The sequence below is a fragment of the Phoca vitulina genome, unplaced genomic scaffold (genome assembly GCF_004348235.1).
Source record: "Phoca vitulina isolate PV1807 unplaced genomic scaffold, GSC_HSeal_1.0 scaffold79, whole genome shotgun sequence".
Lineage (NCBI taxonomy): Eukaryota > Metazoa > Chordata > Mammalia > Carnivora > Phocidae > Phoca > Phoca vitulina.
The window spans coordinates 4328513-4349609 of NW_022589782.1; the positions used below are offsets into that span (position 1 = coordinate 4328513).

A 21097-nucleotide genomic window follows, 5' to 3' on the forward strand; every position below is an offset into this window, starting at 1 on the left:
GGCCCAGCCCGCGGGCTCCGGGGCTCGCGCTCGGGGGTCCCCGCTCGAGCCCCCGCCCGGCCCGCGCGGACTCGCGCTCGCACAGCCCCGCGCCCGCTGGGTGCCGGCCCGGCCGGACGGCTTGTAACCCCGCAGGTCCCGGGACCCTCGCCCGCCGGAGGCCGAAGCCTGGGAACCACGGCGAGCGGCGACCTGGGCTTGGACAGGAAGCGAGAGCAGCGCGGCGGCACTGCGCGTGCGCGAACACGCACACAGGCCGAGCTGCACATGCGCAGGACAGGGGCGGCGGTGCGCCTGTCGGAGCCCACCCGGGGAGCCCGACAAATACCCCGACCTCTGTTTCCCGTGAGTCCAAGCGCCCACATGTTAGGGGACGTCTCGAAAGTCTCCACCCCATCTGGTGGTTAAGAGGCGCTGTGCTGAGCATCAACCGCCTGGACCTAGGGCCCAATTACCCATTTGTCTTCGCTCCTGTTAGGGATCAAGGAAAGGTGTCACCTGGAGTAGAGGGCTGTGTTTGCGTCCTGGATCCCTGGTCCTTTGCTTGCCCTGAGATCTATCGGGTTGGCACTGAGATTCCCCACGAGCAGGAGAGGACAAGGAAAGGGTGTATCGTGTGCACGTCACTGAAATATTAGAAGTTTCACTAAAACACTGGGATACAATTAATACCCAGCCATGACATTAGATATTGTCATCCATGGGCACATGGTTTCTCCAAGGAAGGGGAGGGAAATAGAAAATGTAGCTTGTCCAGATTACACAACGAATGCTTAAATACCGTAGAACAATCAGAAATCACATACAAACCCAAAATAGAAACAAAAATACCACCAAACCCAGCTACCTGAGATCTTGCCATCAAAGAGAATTATGTGTGTGTTAGGTTAAAATGTCATTTTTCAAAGACGGGACCATAAGGACGATGATTTATCAGTATTTGTGTGTGTGTGAGATTATATAATCCTGTTCTTGGCCAATTGCTTCTTAACCCCTGGCAGGTGGTGGGGATTAAAAGTAAAATCTCCTGCCATCCAAGAAATCCTCTCCACGAATATAGAAATAAGGACAACTGTTCTGTTGTTTTTTAAAAAAAGATTTATTTTAGAGAGAGAAACAGAGAGAGCAGGGGGAGGGGCAGAGGGAGACGGAGAGAGTGAATCCCAAGCTGACTCCCCAATGAGCGTGGAGCCCCATGCAGGGCTCGATCCCACAAGACTGAGATCAGGACCTGAGCTGACAACAAGAGTTCACCACTTAACTGACTGAGCCACCCAGGTGCCCCTGTTCTGTTGTTAAATAACCATTGAACCAGACTGTGTTGCACATCACAGGCAAACCACTAACAAGATTGCAAGGAGAAAAATGAACCTTGTCTTTTCATGCAGCTCAGCAGATACAATCCATTACATAGACGTTCGCAGGCTAAAGAGCACACCTGTTTCACGTGAACAGGACTTGCCAGCACCATTTGCTATATGTTTTTTCATAGTTCATCCTCACCTGGTAATCTGGGTGCCCATCCGTGCTAGTTGTTTCTGTCCAAAGGAAAAAGAAAACTTCTTAACCTCTCTCTGACAAGCAGGTAGTTACAGCTCAGAGCTAGGTGCCTAGACCCCATCCTTAACTCACCTGCTGACAGAGAGACACTACCTTCCTTGAGGTTTACATTTCAAAGAGATGGTTCCCAGGCCCTTATGAACAACCTTCCCCGGTTGTAATGCTGGCAAGACAGTTACTTAGCTTCTAAAGAGATTTAGATACATATGAAATCAACAGAGGAAGTTCTCTCCAGGTAACGCTCTTTTCAAAGGTAATAGTAAGTACTGATTTATGCAAATGAATGGGCACATAACCTGTTCCTGATTTCCCTAGCTGAGCGGCTACATCAACTAATCCTGCACAAAAGACGTGCTTCTCTGGAAGCTGTGAAGTCTTGCCCAGCTCTTTCTGCTAGTAAGTGTGGCCCGTGCCCAAATTCTCACCGATGGAATTCTCACCGATGGAATGCTGGAATTCGAGTGAGGTGACCATACCTCCCCTGGGTCTGAGCCTGGAAGACCTCCAGGCACGTTTCTTCTGTGTTCTTTTCCATTTTCAGCAGGTAAAGGATGGAAGCTGTGCTGAGCACCTTGGTGAAGACAGTCAGAGCCCCTCTCCTCTGGGTCCTGGCCTCCAGCCCTTGCCTCCCCCACCGGCACTGACCCGCTCAGCTGAAGACTGGGACGCCCTCCTGCCTCTCTCTCTATTCTGGCTGTGAATTCTGGCTATCGTACCCCTTTGCCCCATAACACCCAACTCTGTCCCTGCATCTCAGAGAAACGCTGCCCCCCCCCCCCCCCCCCAGGACCCCTGCCCCATACCTTGGCCTGGATAACTCTCTGGGACACTCTTGGAACTCACCCTTCTCTCCAAATGGTTAAAACCTGTCATTTCATATTCATATATTTCCCCCTTCTAGAAACTTCTTTAAGCGGGGAGGGCAAATCTGAACCCTGTGATTCTGTCTGGGCCAGAAGCAGCAGATCTGCACCTTTTAATGTGGCTTCATTAAGATCTCTACACATTTATTAGTGTTTAAAATATAAAGCTTTCTCTTTTTGTATTTGTATTTGTATCAAATACAAATATTTTCCCCAATTTGTTTTTGACCTTTTAAACTTAATGTTTTACCTTTATTTTCTGCCATATGGACATTATTTTTTTGTGTTCAGATTGTTCACTTTCTGTTCATACTTGTCATCTGTCTTGACACTGTACTTGAAGCCTTTCCCGCCTTTAATTTTCTAAGTTACCTGCATTTGCTCCTATTTATTTTTTCTCTTTAATGCATCAATTTTATTAAGATAACTGGCATCCATCTTCAAGATTTGTAAATCATTCTTCTCTTAAAGTCTTTCAACCATTTCTTCCCAAAACTAGCACATTCACCGTGACCAGGAAATGCCAGAGGCTAAGAAAGCCCAAGTTTCTAATCTGTATGAAAAGAACTGGTTCTTCTTTGAAGCCTCCTCACACGTCTTGCTTTAATGGAAGGGGCAGCAGAAGTGTCGGGAAAGTGACCGTCAGATCTAAATTCCCTCTTATTCAAAACACTGGTTGGATGGGATTACGGGAAGCTGTAACAAAGTAAGACAACCCAGGCAGCTTTAACAACAGAGATGCATTGTCTTGCAGTTCAGATGCACTGTCTCGCAGTTCCCGAGGCTGGGAGTCAGAGATCCAGGTGTGGGCCGGGCTGGTTCCCTCTGAGTGCTGTGGGGATCTGTCCCATCCTCTCTCCTTGGCTTGTAGATGACAGTCTTCTCTCCATGTGTCATCACACTCTCTTCCCTCTACCTGGGTGTCTCTGTGTCCAAATCCCCCCCCTTTTTTTGGTAAAGAGTGATGTATTTATTTTAGAGAGAGAGAGAGAGCACACATGAGCAAGGGGAGGGGCAGAGGGAGAGGGAGAGAGAGAAGCAGACTCCCCGCTGAGTGCGGAGCCCAACTCGTGACTCGATCAAATGACCCTGAGATTACCACCTGGACTGAAATCAAGAGTCGGATGCTCAAAGAACTGCGCCCCCCAGGCACCCCCCAATTTTCCCTTTATATAAGGACACCACCCATCTTGGATGAGGGCCCACCCTAAGGGCCTGATTTTACCTTGATTTCCTCTGTTAAGACTCCACCACCAAATAAAATCACATTCTGAGGCACCAGGGGTTAGGACTTCAATATATGAATGGGGGGGTGGGAGTGGGAGGGGGCACTCAATTCAACCCATAGCATTTGTGTACCTGGTCATGTCCAATTTGCTTTCTCACTGCCTTGGTTATGTTAACATGGGCAGAGCCCTTACAGATCATCTTATCTAAATATTTTATTTATTTTTATTTTTTATTTTTTTCTAAATATTTTATTTTATAGGTGAAGAGATGGGTGCTCAGAAGGCGGGAGGATTTGCCCAAGGGCACATGCTGGTTTGTAACAAAAACACTACTTTCCCATTCTCCTCCCCCCACCCCGCCATCTTTTATTTATTTTTATTTTTATTTTTTAAAGATTTTATTTATTTGACAGAGAGAGACATAGAGAGGGAACACAAGCAGGGGGAGCGGGAGAGGGAGAAGCAGGCTTCCCGCTGAGCAGGGAGCCCGATGCGGGGCTCGATCCCAGGACCCTGGGATCATGACCTGAGCCGAAGGCAGACGCTTAACGACTGAGCCACCCAGGCGCCCCTCCCGCCATCTTTTATACAGGCATATTGTAACTACTGGTTTATGTCCTCCAGATTGTCTATCATCAGGAGTCTGGGCAGATAGAGAAGGGGACACAGTGAATAGGATATAGGACTTGAATCAGAGCAGCCGAGGTGAATCCTGGGGTCTTCAGTCTTTTGGGCTTCACATCCCTTGTTTCTAAAAAACGAATCCCAGAACCTGCTTTCTCCACTCAGCAGAGAAAATGAGACAATTCTCCTGAAAATGTCTTATAAAGGATGAATCTTTATGTCAGAAGAAGATTTGCAAACATACATGGGCATATTGGCATGTAGACAACATTTTATAACACTGAAAAGGGGCAATTATAACAGACTACAAAACTCACCTGATTTTAGGACCCACCAAGAGTATGTCAGCCATGGTGGAGGGGAGTATGAAAGTCAAAGACCAACACTGGCCTGTAATGCTTAGCTTCAGACACCAGCTCTTAGAGATCAGTATCCAGAACCTCTTCCCATCTGCCCATCGCAGAATTCTCTTCTGTGGGTTAGTGCTCCCTGTCGCCTTCCTAGGGTGTCTCTAGGTCTTATGGGTCACAGAAGGGTATACAGAGACCATTCTTCACTAGGGAATGACAGGCCAGGGTGAGCAGCCCCTGGTGAGCCGTGACTTCCGAGTGGAGAGGGCAGTTTTTACACCAGTGCAGACACATACACTTGGGATACGTATCCAAATCAGTGCCGAGGCTGCTGCACGGGTTGTCCCCGGCAAGCTGGCCAGAGGATTGGAGCTGGTTCTGAAGGTCCACTCGAGGCTTGGTCATAGTCTACTTCATCCAATAGTGGCTTTGCTTTCTTTAGGACCTCATTGCCCTACCCGGGTGACATGTCCCACAGAGAGATTTCCAAATCTGAATGTGCATCCATAAGAAAGTTAAATTGGCCCCCACCTCAGCTCTGTTGATCTAGAACCACTGAGGCTGGATCCAGGTATCTGGATTTCAATTACTTTCTCCATGTGATCCCCATTTTGCATTTGCAAAGCACTTCTGTTTTCACACTACTGATATTTGTACAATGTAGCTACAGCCACTGGAAGAAACAGAGGAGAGGTGGTAGTTTGCTTTTCTCCATCTGAGCTGTTTAGTCCATTTTTGGGCAATGTACCAAGGTATCTTGAGATGGGCCCTGCCTAACTGCAGTGCATCTGGACAAGGTGGCAGGGGAGAAAGGACGATGCAAACCATCTTGAAGAGCCCCCCTCTTCAAAGTAATCCACACTTTCACAGCAAAGACGAGAATTTTAATGGGGACAGAATATCCACCTTCTGGTATCAGGAAGCCTCCCTGGGAGGAAGAGTGGACTTCTGTTTTGTTATGGGAGGACCCGACCAGCTATGCTGGCTGAAAGCATCAGGAATGGAATCTGAGTGCAAATTGGCTTCCTAGAGATTGAACTTCTCCAGCCACGAGTCACATGTCCTTCACATGGCAGTGCCTTTTCCATCAGTGGGGACCCCCAGGAGGGCCTGGGCCCAAGGACGCTGTGCAGGAACCCCAAGGCCATCTGCATGCTCTCTGAGACCTCGTCCAAGTGTGAAAGTTGGTGATTGCCAACAAAGGAAACAGTCAGTCCCTGCACCTTGGATCAACTACTTTTTAAAAATTTCAGCTTTATTGAGACGTAACTGACATATAAAATGGTAAGATGTTTAAAGTGTACATCCTGGCGATTTGATATATGTAGGCACAGTGAAGGAATTCTAACCATCTAGCTAATTAACACATCCATGACCTCACATACTGACCTTTTTTGGGGGCGAGAACATTTCAGTTCTACTCTTGGCAAATTTCAATGATACAATACAGTGTTATCAGCTGCAGTTACCGTGTTTGATAGGAGATCTTCAGACCTCATTCATCTTATCCCTGAAAAGTTTTCACCTTTTTACCAGCCTCTCCCTAGTTCCTCCACCTTCCCAGCCCCTGGCAACCTCTTCTTTACCTTCTGTTTCTATGAGTTTGACTTTTTTTGCTGTTTTTTAAGATTTCACATATAAACGGTACCACACAGTATTTGTCTTTCTCAGTCTGGCTTATTTCACCCAGCATAAAGCCCTCAAGGTCCATCCATGTCACAAATGGCAGGATTTCCTTCTTTCTCACCTATATATGAGATATATATCTACAGATCTCTATATATGTACCTCATATCTTCTTTATCCATGCATCTGTTGATGGACACTTGGGTTGTTTTCATATCTTGGCTATTGTGAGCAATGCTGCAATGAACACAGGAGGGCAGATATCTCTTTAATATCCTGTTTTCATTTCCTTTAGATATATACCCAGCTGTGGAATTGCTGGATCATATGGTACTTCTGTTCTGTTGTGTTCTTTTTTTTTAATCTTTTGAGAAACCTCCATATTGTTTTCTGGGTGAACTGATTTGACTTTATTGATGCTTGGATTGGGCTACTTAGAAACACGTAAGTGATCAAAATACAAAATAAAACTTTAGGCACATCCCGAATAACAGATGTTCTTCTCATCAAAGTTCAAACAATGGATCGAAAACAAGACTTAGCCAAAATGTGGACACAACCCACGTATCCATCAACAGATGGATGGATAAACTAAAAATGGTACGTATGTATCTATATATTATATTGTTATTATATTATTATGAGAGGAACATGCAAAAATACACACACACACACACAATGGATATTATTCATCCTTAAAAGGGAAGGAATTCTGACACACACTATAACATGGATGAGCCTTGAAGACATTTTGTTGAATGAAATAAATCGGAAACATATGGACAAGTACTGCATGATTCCACTGATAGGAGGTACCTGGAGTAGCTAAATCCATAGAGACAGAAAATAGAATGGTGGTTGACAGGGGCTGGGGAAGTGGAGAACAGGGAGTTATTCTTCAATGGGTGCAGAGTTTCAGTTTTAGGGAAGATGAAAAGGTTCTGGAGAAGGATGGTGCTGATGGTGGTACAACAACCCAAATGTGCTTAATGCCACCGAATTATACCCTTAAAAATGGTTAAAATGGTAAGTTTTATGTTATGATATTTTAACACAAAAAGAAAGAAAGAGTGAACAAGATTCAGATGCCCAGGTGAAAAGCAGAGGTAGGAGGTAGGAGGTTCGGAAGTCAGCTAGCTATTTTGTTACGGCATCTGTGGTCCCACATGCTTCCTACCTTCTCAAAAAAACAGATTCTGCCTTGAATTGGAGATTTTTCCATTTCGCCTTTTTGTGTATGTGACATTTTACTCGTAGGATACACAAGTAGTAAAATTTCTGGGTCAAGAGTGTTACACACTCAAAGTTTTTTTTTTTTTTTAAAGATTTTGTTTGTTTATTTATTTATTTGACAGAGAGAAACAGCATGAGAGGGGATAGGGTCAGAGGGAGAAGCAGGCTCCCCGCTGAGCCGGGAGCCCGATGTGGGACTCGATCCCAGGACTCCGGGATCATGACCTGAGCCGAAGGCAGTTGCTTAACCAACTGAGCCACCCAGGCGCCCCACACTCAAAGTTTATATGCAGACTAGAGCTGATTAATTGCAATCAAGAGGCAGGTTTTGGGTGATCTGGGGACTTCTGAAATTGTAGACACTGTCTGAAGTGTGTGGGAGCACATGTACAGTTTTCTATGAGTTTAGGTTCCCAAAATGTCTCTCGGGCTCAGAGATGCCTGAGAGTAGAGCATGAGTGCTCCCCTAGCACGGAATCCCAACACAGCGTCAATAAAACATCAAGTGGAAGAACTCTGCCAAATCAAGCAATTTAAACTAACTTTTAAACCCAACAAGTCCATGTACCTGGGACCTTCTTTACATACTTATTTCGCTCTTGTAAGGCCTTACCTTTCTGCTCATCCCAAATTTCCTTGTCTCTTTCCTCCCTCTCCCGCCAGACTGTGCCCTGAAATAGGAATAGAAGGATGGAGAGAGCCGGGCATCTGCTGGAGAGGAGTAGAGTGATCCAGACCCCTCGAGGATGGTTTTGGAGAATGGTCCAAGGCTGGGTCGGTGGCAGGAGACAGCCTTTACCCTGAGCTCCAGAAGCAGACATGGTCTGGCAGTTATGTGTGTTTCCCTTCAAACTGGTTGCCAGGCTAGAATGACCCGTGACATCAGAGGCTTCTGACCTTCCTGATTGGAAGGACCAGACTTCGTGGTGCTTGGCAGTGAAGGTGGACAACAGCATCTTCACAGAGCTTTTCTCCACTCCTGGATTTGCCCCAGCCTGGAGAAGGGATAACGGGCTTGTGTTCAGCCAGAATCCAGAAGAGAAGTTTGAGCAGAACAGGGTCTAAGTTTTCTGGAAGGACAGAAAGAGCTTGGGAGAAATCATGGCCAGTTGTCAACTGTGTTCCCAGTCTGAGGACCAGAGCCCCCAGCCTAGCTCCTCAGGGTACCCCTTGGAGGCGGTGGTGGATGAAGAAAGCCCGGGACCATCAGGTGAGGAAGCAGGAGGGGGAAGGGACTTGAGAGGCTTGACTAGTAAGGAGGAATGTGTACAGAAGTCAGGAAGAAGTGTCTGAGTAGGGTGTGTGTGTGACAGGAGAGATTGAGAAAGCCAGGGATTGGAGAAGGAGAGTACAGGAGCTGGGGACAAGACTATCCCCATGGAAGGAAAACCCAGGAAGCAAGGAAGGAGGGTTAGGAGATGAGATCCACAGATGAGATAAAGGAAGAGAGGAAATTATCCCATTATTCCCATGGGAGAAGTTATCTACAATGAAGAAGTTTTGAGGATGGGGGTGGTGAAACAGTGGCAAAGATGAATGGGGTCAGATGCATATCAACAAAGGAGAAAGATGGAAAGATGGTTTGGGAGATGCCAATCATCAATGAGGCTGGAGAGAATGAAGGGGAGGTTTGGGTTTTTTTTAGGGGAGGAGGCGTGGCTGAATTCCAAAGAAGCTTTATACCGTAGCCTGGTTTCTTCACTCAGCCCCCTGGGTAGACCCCTACCCCCTGCCTCAGTCCCCCGGAAGGAAAAGGAGAAGGGACGAGTCAGATGAGGAGACAGCCTCCGGGGCTGAGGACATCTGGGTCGTGGAGACACTGTGTGGACTCAAGATGAAGTTGAAGAGACAGCAGGTGTCTTCAGTGCTCCCTGAGCACCACGAGGTCTTCAACAGGCTGCTCGGTAGGAAGAGCACCCTCCAACCCTGTTCTTTTTTCTCTTAAAACACAAAAAAACTTCCAATGTTTATGCTTTTCCAGTGGAAAAGAATTCTCTGCAGGTTGGTGAGGTCTCCATCCTTGGAGGGCTCCATATTGATCCCTCATTGGGGACACTTAAAAATGACAGAGGATTAGGCAAGACTTGGAGAAAGGTGTGTACTTGGGATAAGAAAGCTTGGTTTTAGTTGCACTCCTGAGACGTCTTAGCTTTTACTGGCTTTTTGAATCTAAATGCCTTTGGCTGTGTGTGTGTGTCGGGGGGATGACAGGCCATCTTTGTACCCTGATGTCACTGTGGGATAAGAAAATGACAGTGAATGACTTTATGGTCTCTGCAGTGACACATCCATGCATGATGAGACAGCATCACTGTTTACATCTAATCCTGCAGGGGCGCGGCTGACACCTACCTCTCTCTCAGCCACCCCACAAGGGGAGCTGCCAACTTTTCTTGGCCAGTGAATGGTCTTCACTCCCCTCTGCCCATCAGCCTCACCCTTGGCCTCATCCTGAAACTTCCCCAGGGGAGGCATCGTGCTCCTCTTTGCTCTGGAATGCTCCCACAGTAACCCCATTCCACTTGCCAATGAGACACATGCTCTCTTTTCACAGAGGATCCTGTCATTAAAAGATTTCTGGCCTGGACAAAAATCTGAGAGTATCTGACAAGGTCCGTGGTTCTCCACTAAGATGTATTCTTGCTCCAACACCTGTCCTGGGGCAGGGGGATGCCTCCTAAACCCTGTCGCCAAACTCATGCCTGCCAACACTTCCCCTCAGGGACCTCGTGGTTTCTTGCAGATCCTCTGGGACCTGAGTCCCAGGTGTGCCCCTCTGGCTATTGCCACCTTGAGTCCCTTCTCCTCTCAGCTCTTGGCCAGGGTTGGGGGGGGCTCCCCTTGGCTCCAGCTTATCAAGGACCCTCCAGAAGCCAGCTGTCCTAAAGACAAGCCCTCAAACCAGCACAACTTGCTATCCTTGGGGGTGGGGGGACAGCGGGCACCAAAAGCTCTTTCCCTTGACTTCTTCGGTTTGCAACCAACCTTCTGCCACCAAGTAAGCAAGTTCACCCAGCACGTCCAAGCAGCAGCACCTGCTCCAGCCTCCCGTGCCCTTACCCCACTGGTCTTCCTCTCCCAGCATGTGACCTCTCTCTGACACCTTTTCTCCTCTTTCCGCCAGTATCTCCTGTCTATGGTCATAGCTTACTTTAGCCGTGCTGGTCTATTCTCCTGGCAGCACCAGCGAATTCATTTCTTCATAGCACTGTGAGTATTTTGCTTCATCCATCAGCAGTTTCCAATACCCTGGGAGGACAGAGGGGAGAAGTGGGACTCTGACCTTTCATCTACTTTTTTTTTTTCCAACCTGTCTGTAACTCTTTTTTAAACCTTTTTTTTAAATTTTTAATTTTTATTTATTTTTTTTAAAAGATTTTATTTATTTATTTGACAGAGACACAGCGAGAGAAGGGACACAAGGAGGGGGAGTGGGAGAGGGAGAAGCAGGCCTCCCACGGAGCAGGGAGCCCGATTCGGGGCTCGATCCCAGGACCCTGGGATCATGACCTGAGCCGAAGGCAGACGCTTAACCATCTGAGCCACCCAGGCGCCCCTTAAACCTGTTTTTTAAGAAATTGTTTACCCTGTGTATAAAAACAATAGGATTATAGTGTTGTGTGTGTGTTTTTTTAAATATACTGTTCTTTGTAAACACAAACAACCCTAACATCAGCTAAGAGGCTGACCGAAGAAAACATAAAACCCTCCTAAGAAGAGGGAAGGAAATAACGGACACCGCCCTGCCCCAAGCAAATAGGCTCGACAAGCAACCAGTTCTTGTCCTCCGCCTGTCTCCTTCCCATGGCCAGACCAAGCGTGATTGTCTCCCTCCTCTGCATTCCCAGCACAAATGCCTCAATTCAGGCCCTCAAGACATAGCACAGATCTGTTGTGAATGCTTCCACTGGCGTTTCTGACAAGTCCGTCCCCAAGCCAGTGGGCGCGAGATGCCTGAAGTCTGTCCAAAGCTCCAGTCTCCTGTTTCACCCTCCGTAACAATCTCGCCGGCTAGTGGCACTCTCATTCAAGCCAGGGTTCCCAGCTTGGCTCCAAACCTCTCATCTCCGTCCAACTTGTTCACCCTCTTGGTATTTCATCCTTCCAAGCACCCTTCCCTCCATTCCTATACTGCTTTTTCTGTCTAGGTGATTTTGCAGATATACCTGAAGAAAATGACCTGTCCTCAAGGTTGATTCCAACTCCCAAATCTTCAGATGCCCCCCTCCACCAACCTCCCTGACTTCTCTGCACCCTAGTAGCACTTCCATTAAAATCCTAGTCTCATGGATATTTTGCACTATAGTTATTTCTTAATCCACCCACCTCTCCACCCCTCTGCCCCCTTCCCCAATCCCATTAGGCTGGATGCCTATTGAAGGCAGGTCTTGTCAAAATATGACCACGCTCTCAAAGACACTCAGCATAATTCCTTCCATTTTGCAAATTTAAGTTATGTTGGGTCTAGGAGGTAATCAGTATTGCACTTGACCATGAGAAAAAGCATTCATTTATTCATTCAACAAAAACGTATAAAGTGCACCTTATGTGCCAGAGACCATGAGGCGATTGGAAGAGAGATTCAAGAAGTGCGTGTTGAATTAATGCACCCACGTGAGCCCAGTCCTATATTAGTCATTTGGTAGGAAAGCCGTGATTACAGAAATAGAGCAGTCAGCTCCCGCCCACAGGAGCTGTACTTGTCCTGCTCCCTGGGGAGACAGGTGTGTGCACAGACAAGCTGAAGCGAAGGGGGCAGGTGTGGGGATGGGAAAACAGGGCAGGATATGTCCGCAGGCTTCCCGGTGAGTTCTATCTTCATCCTCAAGATGGGAGAAGTCTCCGCCCTGCCGTGCCTTCTTGATGACTGGCCGGCACTCTGTGACACAGGGTAATGAGCAGCCTGTGTCTTTTCTGGGAAGCTGAGCTCAGGTTGGGGGGAGGGGTCATCCTTCCTGTCCTGCTCCTGACCAGCAACCTGATGTCTCTCTCCAGCTACCTGGCCAATGACATGGAAGAGGATAACCAGGCCCCCAAACAGGCCATCTTTTCATTCCTCTATGGGAAGAACCGCTCCCAGCATCCCTTGTTCCACAAATTGCGATTCCAATTCATCCGATCCATGGGCTGGAAGGCCAGGGTGTCCCAGGAAGAGTGTGAAGAGGTGGGTGCGCTGGGGGGATTTGGGGCAGGGGGGCCCAATGGGAGAGAGAGGGGAACATGGAGGGACATGGGATTCGGGACAAGAAAGAATTAGAGCCTGGACAGTGGGAGGGAGCCGGAGGGGGGGGGCGGGCATCTGGAGGTTGTCTTCTCATGGGGCCGCTTGTCTTCTAGATCCAGGCTTTTGATCCAGAGCTGTGGGTATGGGGGCGAGATCGCACCCTTGTGCCCTAGAGCTCCCGGGACCAGGGAGGCCTGAGGTCATCGGCCTGAGGGAAGGTAGGTCTGTGTCCTCACGGGTCCAGGCACAAGGATTTCTTGTGTACTGAGGGACTCTGTGGAATCCAGTTGCTGGACCCACGCTCATATCCCCTGCCCCACACATCAGCTTTCCACACACCGGGAAACAGAGCGGCTGAACAGCCAGACGCTGACTCAGGTCCCAGCCACGAGCTGACAACCACACAGAGGGGAGACGTGTGGGGGCCAGACCTCAGGAAATCCAGTTCGGCACGGAGGCACGGGCTTGGCTGAAACAATTCCATCGAAAGCAATTGGGCCCAAATGATAGCTTTGATGAAATGTTGATTTTCTGTGAAAAGTGGCTAGGTTTCCAATTTTTTCCCTAGATTGTGTTTTGATTTTCTCTTTCATCCCTCGGAGATATTAACTATAGGGATTTATTTACAACAACGTAAATGTCTAACAGTAGGATATTTGATGGGCCAGTCTACCTATCCAATAATAAAAGATAAATTATGACTATGTATTCATCCAGATTTGCTTGCAAGCACATTGCTTATGGCCAGACCACCTGTGTGTCCTTCACGTCCCCTGCCTGCTTCTGGACCAGTCTCCCATCTTGTTCCATTACACCTTTCCCCTCAGCTTTATGGTCAAGGAACTTTGTCAGAATGAGTGAAGCTTAAGAAGTACTAGTTTCCGCATGGCTTATTGTGATCAACACATGGAGTTACAGATTTGGGCAGAGGATTAAGTAAAGATTTGGTTTAAATAGTGTGAACTAGGTCTCTCAGTCCATTCGGCTCCTACAACAAAGCACCACAGACTACGTGGCTTATGAACAACAGACATTGATTTCTCACGGTTTAGAGGCTGGAAGTCGGAGAGCAGGGTGCCAGACCCTTTTCTGGGTTGCAGACTGGGTGGGTTCTGAGCTAGGTCACCGGGGTCTCTTTTATCAGAGCACTACTCCCATTCATGAGGGCCCCACCCCTGACCCAATCATCCGAAAGGCCCCATCTCCTAGCACCATCACCTTGTGGGTTAGGATCTCAATGTACGAATTTGAGGGGGGAGATAACAAACATTCAGACTATGTAGCACTGACTAAGTTTAGGACTAGGTGTTACGGTTAAACATTAGGATCTAGGGTTAGATCTAGGATGTAGGGGGATTATTTGGTCTTACGGTTCGTGGTGCTGATGTGTTAGTGATGTTTGCCATATATGGTTATTAGTTCAGACTTTAAGTAGCACAAAAGGACCAAGGTGAGTGTCAAGTCTAAAGCAACACTCTCTCAAGTTTGTTTTACTCCCTGAGCAGAATCCCCTAGAGTCCTGGCTATCGAGCAGATAACTGGGCCTGACCTTAGGCACATTAAGAAATTTTTGGAGTCAGGGTCACCAAAGTCCAAAAGTCATAACTGAAAATGAATTGGGGTTTAGAATGAAGGATTAGAGATAAAACTGGATTTATCAATTAGTCTAAACTCTGATCAGAATTGACCGAGAATGTGAATAATCTTTATATCTGGAGAGCTGCCTCCTTTGCTATCTGACTTCCTCTCTTCCTCTCAATTGTAGATCCCTGAGCCCAGGGGAGACGCAGGTTTTCAGGAGGAAGTCAATCCAGACACTAACGACAGACATGAGGAAGGAAGAGAGGAGTCTCTTGTGCAGATGATCTAGAAGAACCCAGGATCTTCTAGAATGAGCTGAATGGAATTAGCATGTATTCCTAGGAGCTGGGAGTACATGTAGGAGTCCACAGAGGGACAATAAGAAACCAGGTTTTTTTTTCAGGTTCCATCCCTTCCTGGGGCACCACCAAATATTTCAGATTGTTTAATTCGAATCTCCCCTGAGGTAGAAGTTGGAGGTCCCATTTTTTACGCATTGGGACACAGATGAGGAGGAAATTACTTCAAAAATATAAAATTAGAGACAAAGGATTGTAATAGTCTAATATATGCCATGAATTTTCATTGGTATATTTTGAAAAAGTTGCCCTTAGAATTATTATATTTATTTTTATATTTTATATTTATGTATTTATTTTAAATAGTTCTGAAATAGTCATAGTTTTCAAAACATGCTGTTCCTACAAAGTTTTGCGATGAGATTACAGCTGTAGATAAAATTTTGTTTACATATTCAGGGTAAGTTTTTGTGTTTTTATTATATTTACAATAATATATCAATTACACTTACAACCAGATGGGTGGTTCCCTCAAGTTCTTATAACTGTAAATGTTTATTTGACATTTAGTCTTCGTTATTAAATTATGAGAATCAGTTGTAATTTTTTAACTTGCCTTGATGACATGTTTGTATGTTATTTTAGGTTATTAAAGAGGACACTGCAATGTGTCTCTTGGGGAAACATAATAAAGATAAAAGTCTTCTTATCTTCATGCTGTTTGTGGTCATCCCAATCTGTGTTACCTATTCACTGTCAAGTGATACTGTTGCTTAATGGGGTTGTGATCATTCAGCTACACTTCTTAACTTTGAAAAATAATTCTGAGTTATTTTTCATGTAGAAAAAAAAATAGAAGACAAGGTTGGATCCTGAGCTTGTGTCTCAAAGCAGGAAACAGGGAGAAGATATTGAGGGAGAAAAGGGGGAAGAAGGAAGATAGTGCTCTGGGGACCTAGATAATAATCTGAAATTCACAATGAAGGCAAGGTGACTCAGCAAGATTATGCATTCCAGGCGATGGTCCATGGCAAGCAGACCCACAGGTGCAAGGGAGCACACAGTGTTCACTATTTTAATTATAGTAGGAGTCCTTTTCACAATCTCCAATTCCAGTTTTCTGTGGTAGAAGGAAAATCTAGAGTGTGGGATGAAATAGAACAACTGAAAAGAAATGAAGGTTTTGGAGAACTTTCTGAGAAACACAGTAATATAGGAGGAGCTAAAGCTGTCAAATAAGATAGGCGTGGAGAAGAAAGAGCTAATTACATGAATCCTGAATATTGGAGGAAACCATCTTGGGAGATGGTAGCACCAGAGAATACTGGGACTGTCCCAAATACCAAGCTTCAGTGTCCTCAGGATGCATCAACCTCCTGGCACATAGATGCATATCACCAGTCAGGAAGCTCACCTGAGCTTGGTGACCAGAGTTTTTATTGGGCTTTCATAATGCAAGTGTGATCAATTCAATCATTGGCCATATATTGAACTCAAACTCCAGCTCCCTTCCTTCCCCCAGAGATTGGGCTGATATCAAGTGGTTGATAGCCCCAACCCTGTTGGTATTCCTGGTATGGCTGGCCCCTATTCTGACTCACCTCATCAGCACAAACTCAGGTTTGGTCCAAGGGGCCCACCATGAGTAACAAACACTCCTATCACTCAGGAAATTCCAAAGATTTAGAGACTCTCTCCCGGGAACCAGGGAGAAGGACCTGACAAATTATTTATACAACACATTGGCTATGGTCGGGAGTCTTGCAGAACTCAGGTGGTCAGGAAGGTAAACGTTTTGGGACAGATCTATCACAGGAGATATTGGAGAAGTTGAACAAATAAGGATTGAAATAACGGGGTGCTCATGGGGATTTGGACTAGCTTAGGAGATGTGAGACATTTAGGAGATGACCACAGCTCTCTATATAGGAGCAGCTAATGACAATGAGCAACTGAGTAAAGAGAAGCCAAAGGAAAAGTGTGTGTGCATGTGTGTGTGTGTGTGTGTGTGTGTGTGTGTGTTGGGATGGGGGTGCAGTTCTGATAAATGAGATGAACTGATAAACATGGAGCAATTTCAGAAAGTGAAACCACCAAGGTCAGAAGAGCCACAGGAACATCAGCATCTAACTACAGCAGCTCTAGGAGAGGGATGGCATTCAGAAGTGGGACATGGTTGATGGACTGAGAGCAGCAGAGAGACCAGATTCTGCAGACATGGAAACAAAGAGGAGAAACAGTCTGATGGCTTGGAAACAGATATAACTTATGAGACACCTAGGAATTAAAATGTATATTTAAGAAGCTCTAGGTCTCTGCAGGATGGCAGGTAAAGGCAGATTAAGAAACAGCTCAAATGAGGAAAGACCTGAATGAAAAGACACAAGACACAGGATGATGGATGCAAACAATAAAGCAATAACAAACAGGCAAGAAAGCAGATGGTCAGGTGACTGATGACAGGGTGAGAACTGGGAGTGTTTGGGACCATTGGAGCAGAACATTGTGGTATCAGCCCAGATACCTAGAGAAACTGAGATCAAGACTGATCCAGTTGAAGAGAAGGGGAAGCCAAGGCTGCTGAGAAGGGGGTGAAGCTTAAGAGACTTGGAGGACAAAGAGATGGACCAGCTGAGAAAGTGGGAGCGGCTGGAGGCCACTGGAGGCTGAGAAGGAATCTAGGGAGCTGCTTTGGAAATGTGAGCTGATTGCAGAAGGATGTGTGACTCCCTGAGGAGGGAATGGCAGGAACAAAAGAAGAATATAGAAGAGTCAGAGCAGCCAAGCTTCTGGAACCAAAGAGCAACAGGGCTACATGTGGCCGCTGAGTGGAGGTCAGGAGGCAGCAGCAGCAGAAGTTTAGGCACACAACGGAGGAGCAGCGGACTTTCCTGGAGAAACAAGTGATGGAAGAACTCCAATGCCTGGAGTTGGAAAAGTAGGGGAGTGACAGGGATCAAGGGTGTGATGTGATAACAACTTACATAGAGTGGATCCGATGGGGGAGATGAAACAATGGCACCGCACTGGGCATCCAGAATTTCGTGTGAGGAGGAAAAGCTGATTCTACAGGACTTCAGAAGACAAGTGGGATGTCTGGACTATGGTGACTGGCAGACGGAACTGCCGCGGGGGTCTGGGGTGACTTAAGACCGAGTGACAAACAAGGGGCAGCTGCTTTGTGAAGAGGAAACAGTGAGAAAACTAAAAAGAAATTGTAGGAGTGACACAGGAAGAGTCCCGCAGGCAATTCAAGGGCACCTGTCTCCACAGCTACTCCCATTCCCTCAGCTTCTCCCTCAACAGGCAGCCACACACCCTCTACAGCTACTCCCATCCTACATAAGGTGGGATTGTCTTTTTCTTTTTCTTTTTTTTTTTTGAAGTATGGATTTTTCGAGACGTCCCCTAACATGTGGGCGCTTGGACTCACGGGAAACAGAGTCCCAGTATTTGTCGGGCTCCCCGGGTGGGCTCCAGCAGGCGCACCGCCGCCGCCGTCCTGCGCATGTGCAGCTCGGCCTGTGTGCGTGTTCGCGCACGCTCAGTGCCGCCGCGCCGCTCTCGCTTCCTGTCCGAGCCCAGGTCACCGCTCGCCGTGGTTCCCAGGCTTCGGCCTCCGGCGGGCGAGGGTCCCGGGGCCTGCAGGGTTACACGCCGTCCGTCCGGGCCGGCACCCAGCGGGCGCGGGTCCGCGCGGGCCGGGCGGGGGCTCGAGCGGGGACCCCCGAGCGCGAGCCCCGGAGCCCGCGGGCTGGGCCGGAGGGGCCGGGCGGACGGCGGCGGCTCAGGGCGGCGAGGCCCGGGCACGGCCCGTCTGCGCCTGCGGGACGGCGAGGCCCCGGGCGGCCAGTTCGGGCCCCGAGAGGGTCGTCGGCCCGAAGTGAGTTTGTCCCGTAGGCCCAGAACCGGCTCCCCGGGAACGGCGGCCCCGGGAGGCGGAGGAGGAGCAGCCCCCGTCCCGGAGCGTTCGGTAGCCTTGGGGCAGCTCGGCGGGTCCCGACGGGGTAGGTCGTGCGCTTGTGGATCTTCCGGGCGGCTCGGCGGCGAGAGGGCGCGAGCGGCTGGACGGGGAGGGATGGGCGCTCCCCGGGACTCGTGGGACCCAGGATTCCCGGGGGCGCAGGGGGCCCGCGCCGCCCCCCACACCCGACACGCCTTCCTCCCCCGGGTTCCCTGTCCAGCTTCCCGCCGCGTCTGTAAGCGCGGAGTGTCTGCTGACCCCGCTGGGTTGTGCCCTGGGGCATCCCACGGTGTAGCGCCGGACCAGTGTGCCAGGGCCAGGTGCTGCTGCCTGGGTTGACAGGACATTGGGCCTGAGAAGGGAGGTGGCTTGTCCAGGGTGACGGGGTCTGTGGGTGGGCTTGCTCACAGGACTCAGCTCCTGGGCCGGTGTTCTGTCCGCTCTGTTACGTTTCAGTCAAAGTGAGTTTCTTAACAAAAGCTCCTTTTGAGCGGCACATTTAAGTTTGAACAAGTAATTTGAAGAGAGCATGTCTGAGCACATACGTTTACTCAGAGCATCCTGTTCTGATCTTAAGTAGTTAAAAGGGGTAGTAAGAAAATAGAGGAGTGTAACACTTTGTTTTATATTTAATGATAGACGATTATTTCAGTAGGATTCAGGTTCGTTAACTACCGAGCAACATCAGTCAGGTGGGAGTTAAAGACAGACAGGTGGGTGCTCCCTCCTTCTTCCAGTTAATTCTGAAGATTTAAAGGGACAGTGTCAGTTTCTTTCATGGAACTTTCCAGGAGAGTACTTCCTCGGCAGTCCAGATCGCACATAGTTTCATTGCTTCTCTTTTCTTCCCCAGGTCAGCCTCCACTTTCACTGTCCTCCCTGTTTTTCCAAGAGCGGCAGAAAATGAGTAAATCTGTGGTGAGTGTTTCTGTATGTGTTTATTCCCCACTTGCTTTTATAGTATACCTTAGGAGATGAGTAATTCACACTTTAAAGTGGGGATGGGGAGGTGGAAACAGGAGAGAGACGTGGGTGGACAAAGCGTGGAGCACCAGCGTGGCAGCGGGCACCCCGTCACGTTCATTTGTGTCGACAGCACGACCCTTCAGAGCCCGTAAAACCACAGGACAGGCGCTGCTCAGGGGCTTGACGTTCGTTGCAAACAAATGACAAATACCGTTCAGTACTTGACTTACACTGACCTGCCGAAACAGTTTTGTTTTCTCGCGCATCTTGCGATTTCTTTGGCCCTATCGCTGTAACGGTGAACAGGCTTCCTGAGTGGCCATCCCTAAACCGTGGCCGTTGGTGCCTTAACTTGTGCCTCCTGTGAGTAGGGTACACTGTCCAGGGAGCACCCAGTGCCTAGAATTCCTCTGGTAATTAGAACGTCGTCCCATAAATGCACTGTTTTTACTGATCGAGCGGGGGGGGGGGGGGGGGGGGGGGGGTGGGGGAAGGGCGTTCCCAGCCTCTACTAAGTCTGGATAGATAGTTCTCTCTGATTGTCTGGGTTGCATCTCAGACTGGGCAGTGACGCCTCTGGCAGAGACTGCTGATTTCCCACTCACGTTGTATCCCACGGCCTGTGGTCCCCTGCCCCTTCCTGGAACCTGACCCGGTAAAGGTTAACCTGGGAGCCCCTCCTTGCCTTGGGCCGCTTGCCACCATTCCCATCTGCAGAATCGGCTCTGTTGGTGTCAGTGACGAGTCTCTCCTGTCTCTTCCTGACTGCTTCCTCTGCCCTGTTCATGTGTTGTTTCTTCCACCCCGGCTCGGGACTTTTACACCCGGCGGATCTCCCCCTCCCGTGTTCTGAACCGCCCGCTCTGTCGGTTCTCCCACGCGGACCAGATGCCGCTGGCCGGCCACCTGCATGCGCTTCTGGGGAGGATGTCCAAAGGACACCTCAGCTTAATAGGCCCAGTAGATCCGAAAGTAATTATTTGCAGCCCCGCTCCTATGCCTTCTGCTCTCGTCCCCGTCATCTCTCTGTTCCGCTGTCCAGCCTGTCACTCTGTCCCAAACAATGGGATTCATTCTCCTCTCTTTCTCCTGTGTTACCACATTTGCGTGTTCCTGTTGTTGTGTTCTAAGTGGCTTCTATCCCTTCCTCTTCGTCCCCTTCCTGCTCCCATTAAATTAGCTCATTCTTTCATCCGTGGACCATTACAGAAACTTCCTTTCTGTGCTCCATCTTTCCTCCACGGGCTCAAGCGTATTTTCCACATTGAGCATTTCTCCAAAAATGCTTCCTTTTTCCATCCCTTGCTCTCTTGCTTTTGGTAATGTGAATCACATCATTTTGCCGCCATGTGGAAAGCGCTTCAGAGGGTCTTTGAGTGGCAGGAAATCCTGGGGTGTGGGGGGAGTCAAGGGACCCCAGCTTGTTAGTGAGACACAGGAAGGAATATGGCCTGGGGTGTTCCAGCTGATCCTAGGCCCCATACTGCGTTGGTGGGCTTGGATTTGTTCTTAATCACAAGTGAGGTTAAGTGTATTTTCACATGTTTGGAAGCTGTTTCTTGTTTTTTTTTTTTTTTT

The 21097-nt window shown here is 48.3% G+C and overlaps 2 protein-coding genes across 2 annotated transcripts in view; both read left to right on the forward strand.

Annotated features, from left to right (window-relative positions):
* Window positions 1–8586: 8586 nt before the first annotated feature.
* LOC116625494 (speedy protein E4-like) lies at window positions 8587–12894 on the forward strand. The gene is given in 7 exon segments (XM_032394095.1): window positions 8587–8695; window positions 9192–9389; window positions 10040–10069; window positions 10072–10097; window positions 10610–10695; window positions 12481–12649; window positions 12823–12894. Coding segments are annotated over 7 exon segments (678 nt in total). The 3' UTR covers window positions 12883–12894.
* Window positions 12895–18373: 5479 nt separating this feature from the next.
* Window positions 18374–21097, forward strand: part of ZNF12 (zinc finger protein 12) — a 15764-nt gene continuing 13040 nt past the window's right edge. The window contains exons 1-2 of the mRNA XM_032394118.1: window positions 18374–18596; window positions 19407–19471. Coding sequence (XP_032250009.1) covers window positions 19457–19471 — 15 coding nt within the window. The 5' untranslated portion in view covers window positions 18374–18596; window positions 19407–19456. The remainder of the gene's footprint in view (window positions 18597–19406; window positions 19472–21097) is intronic.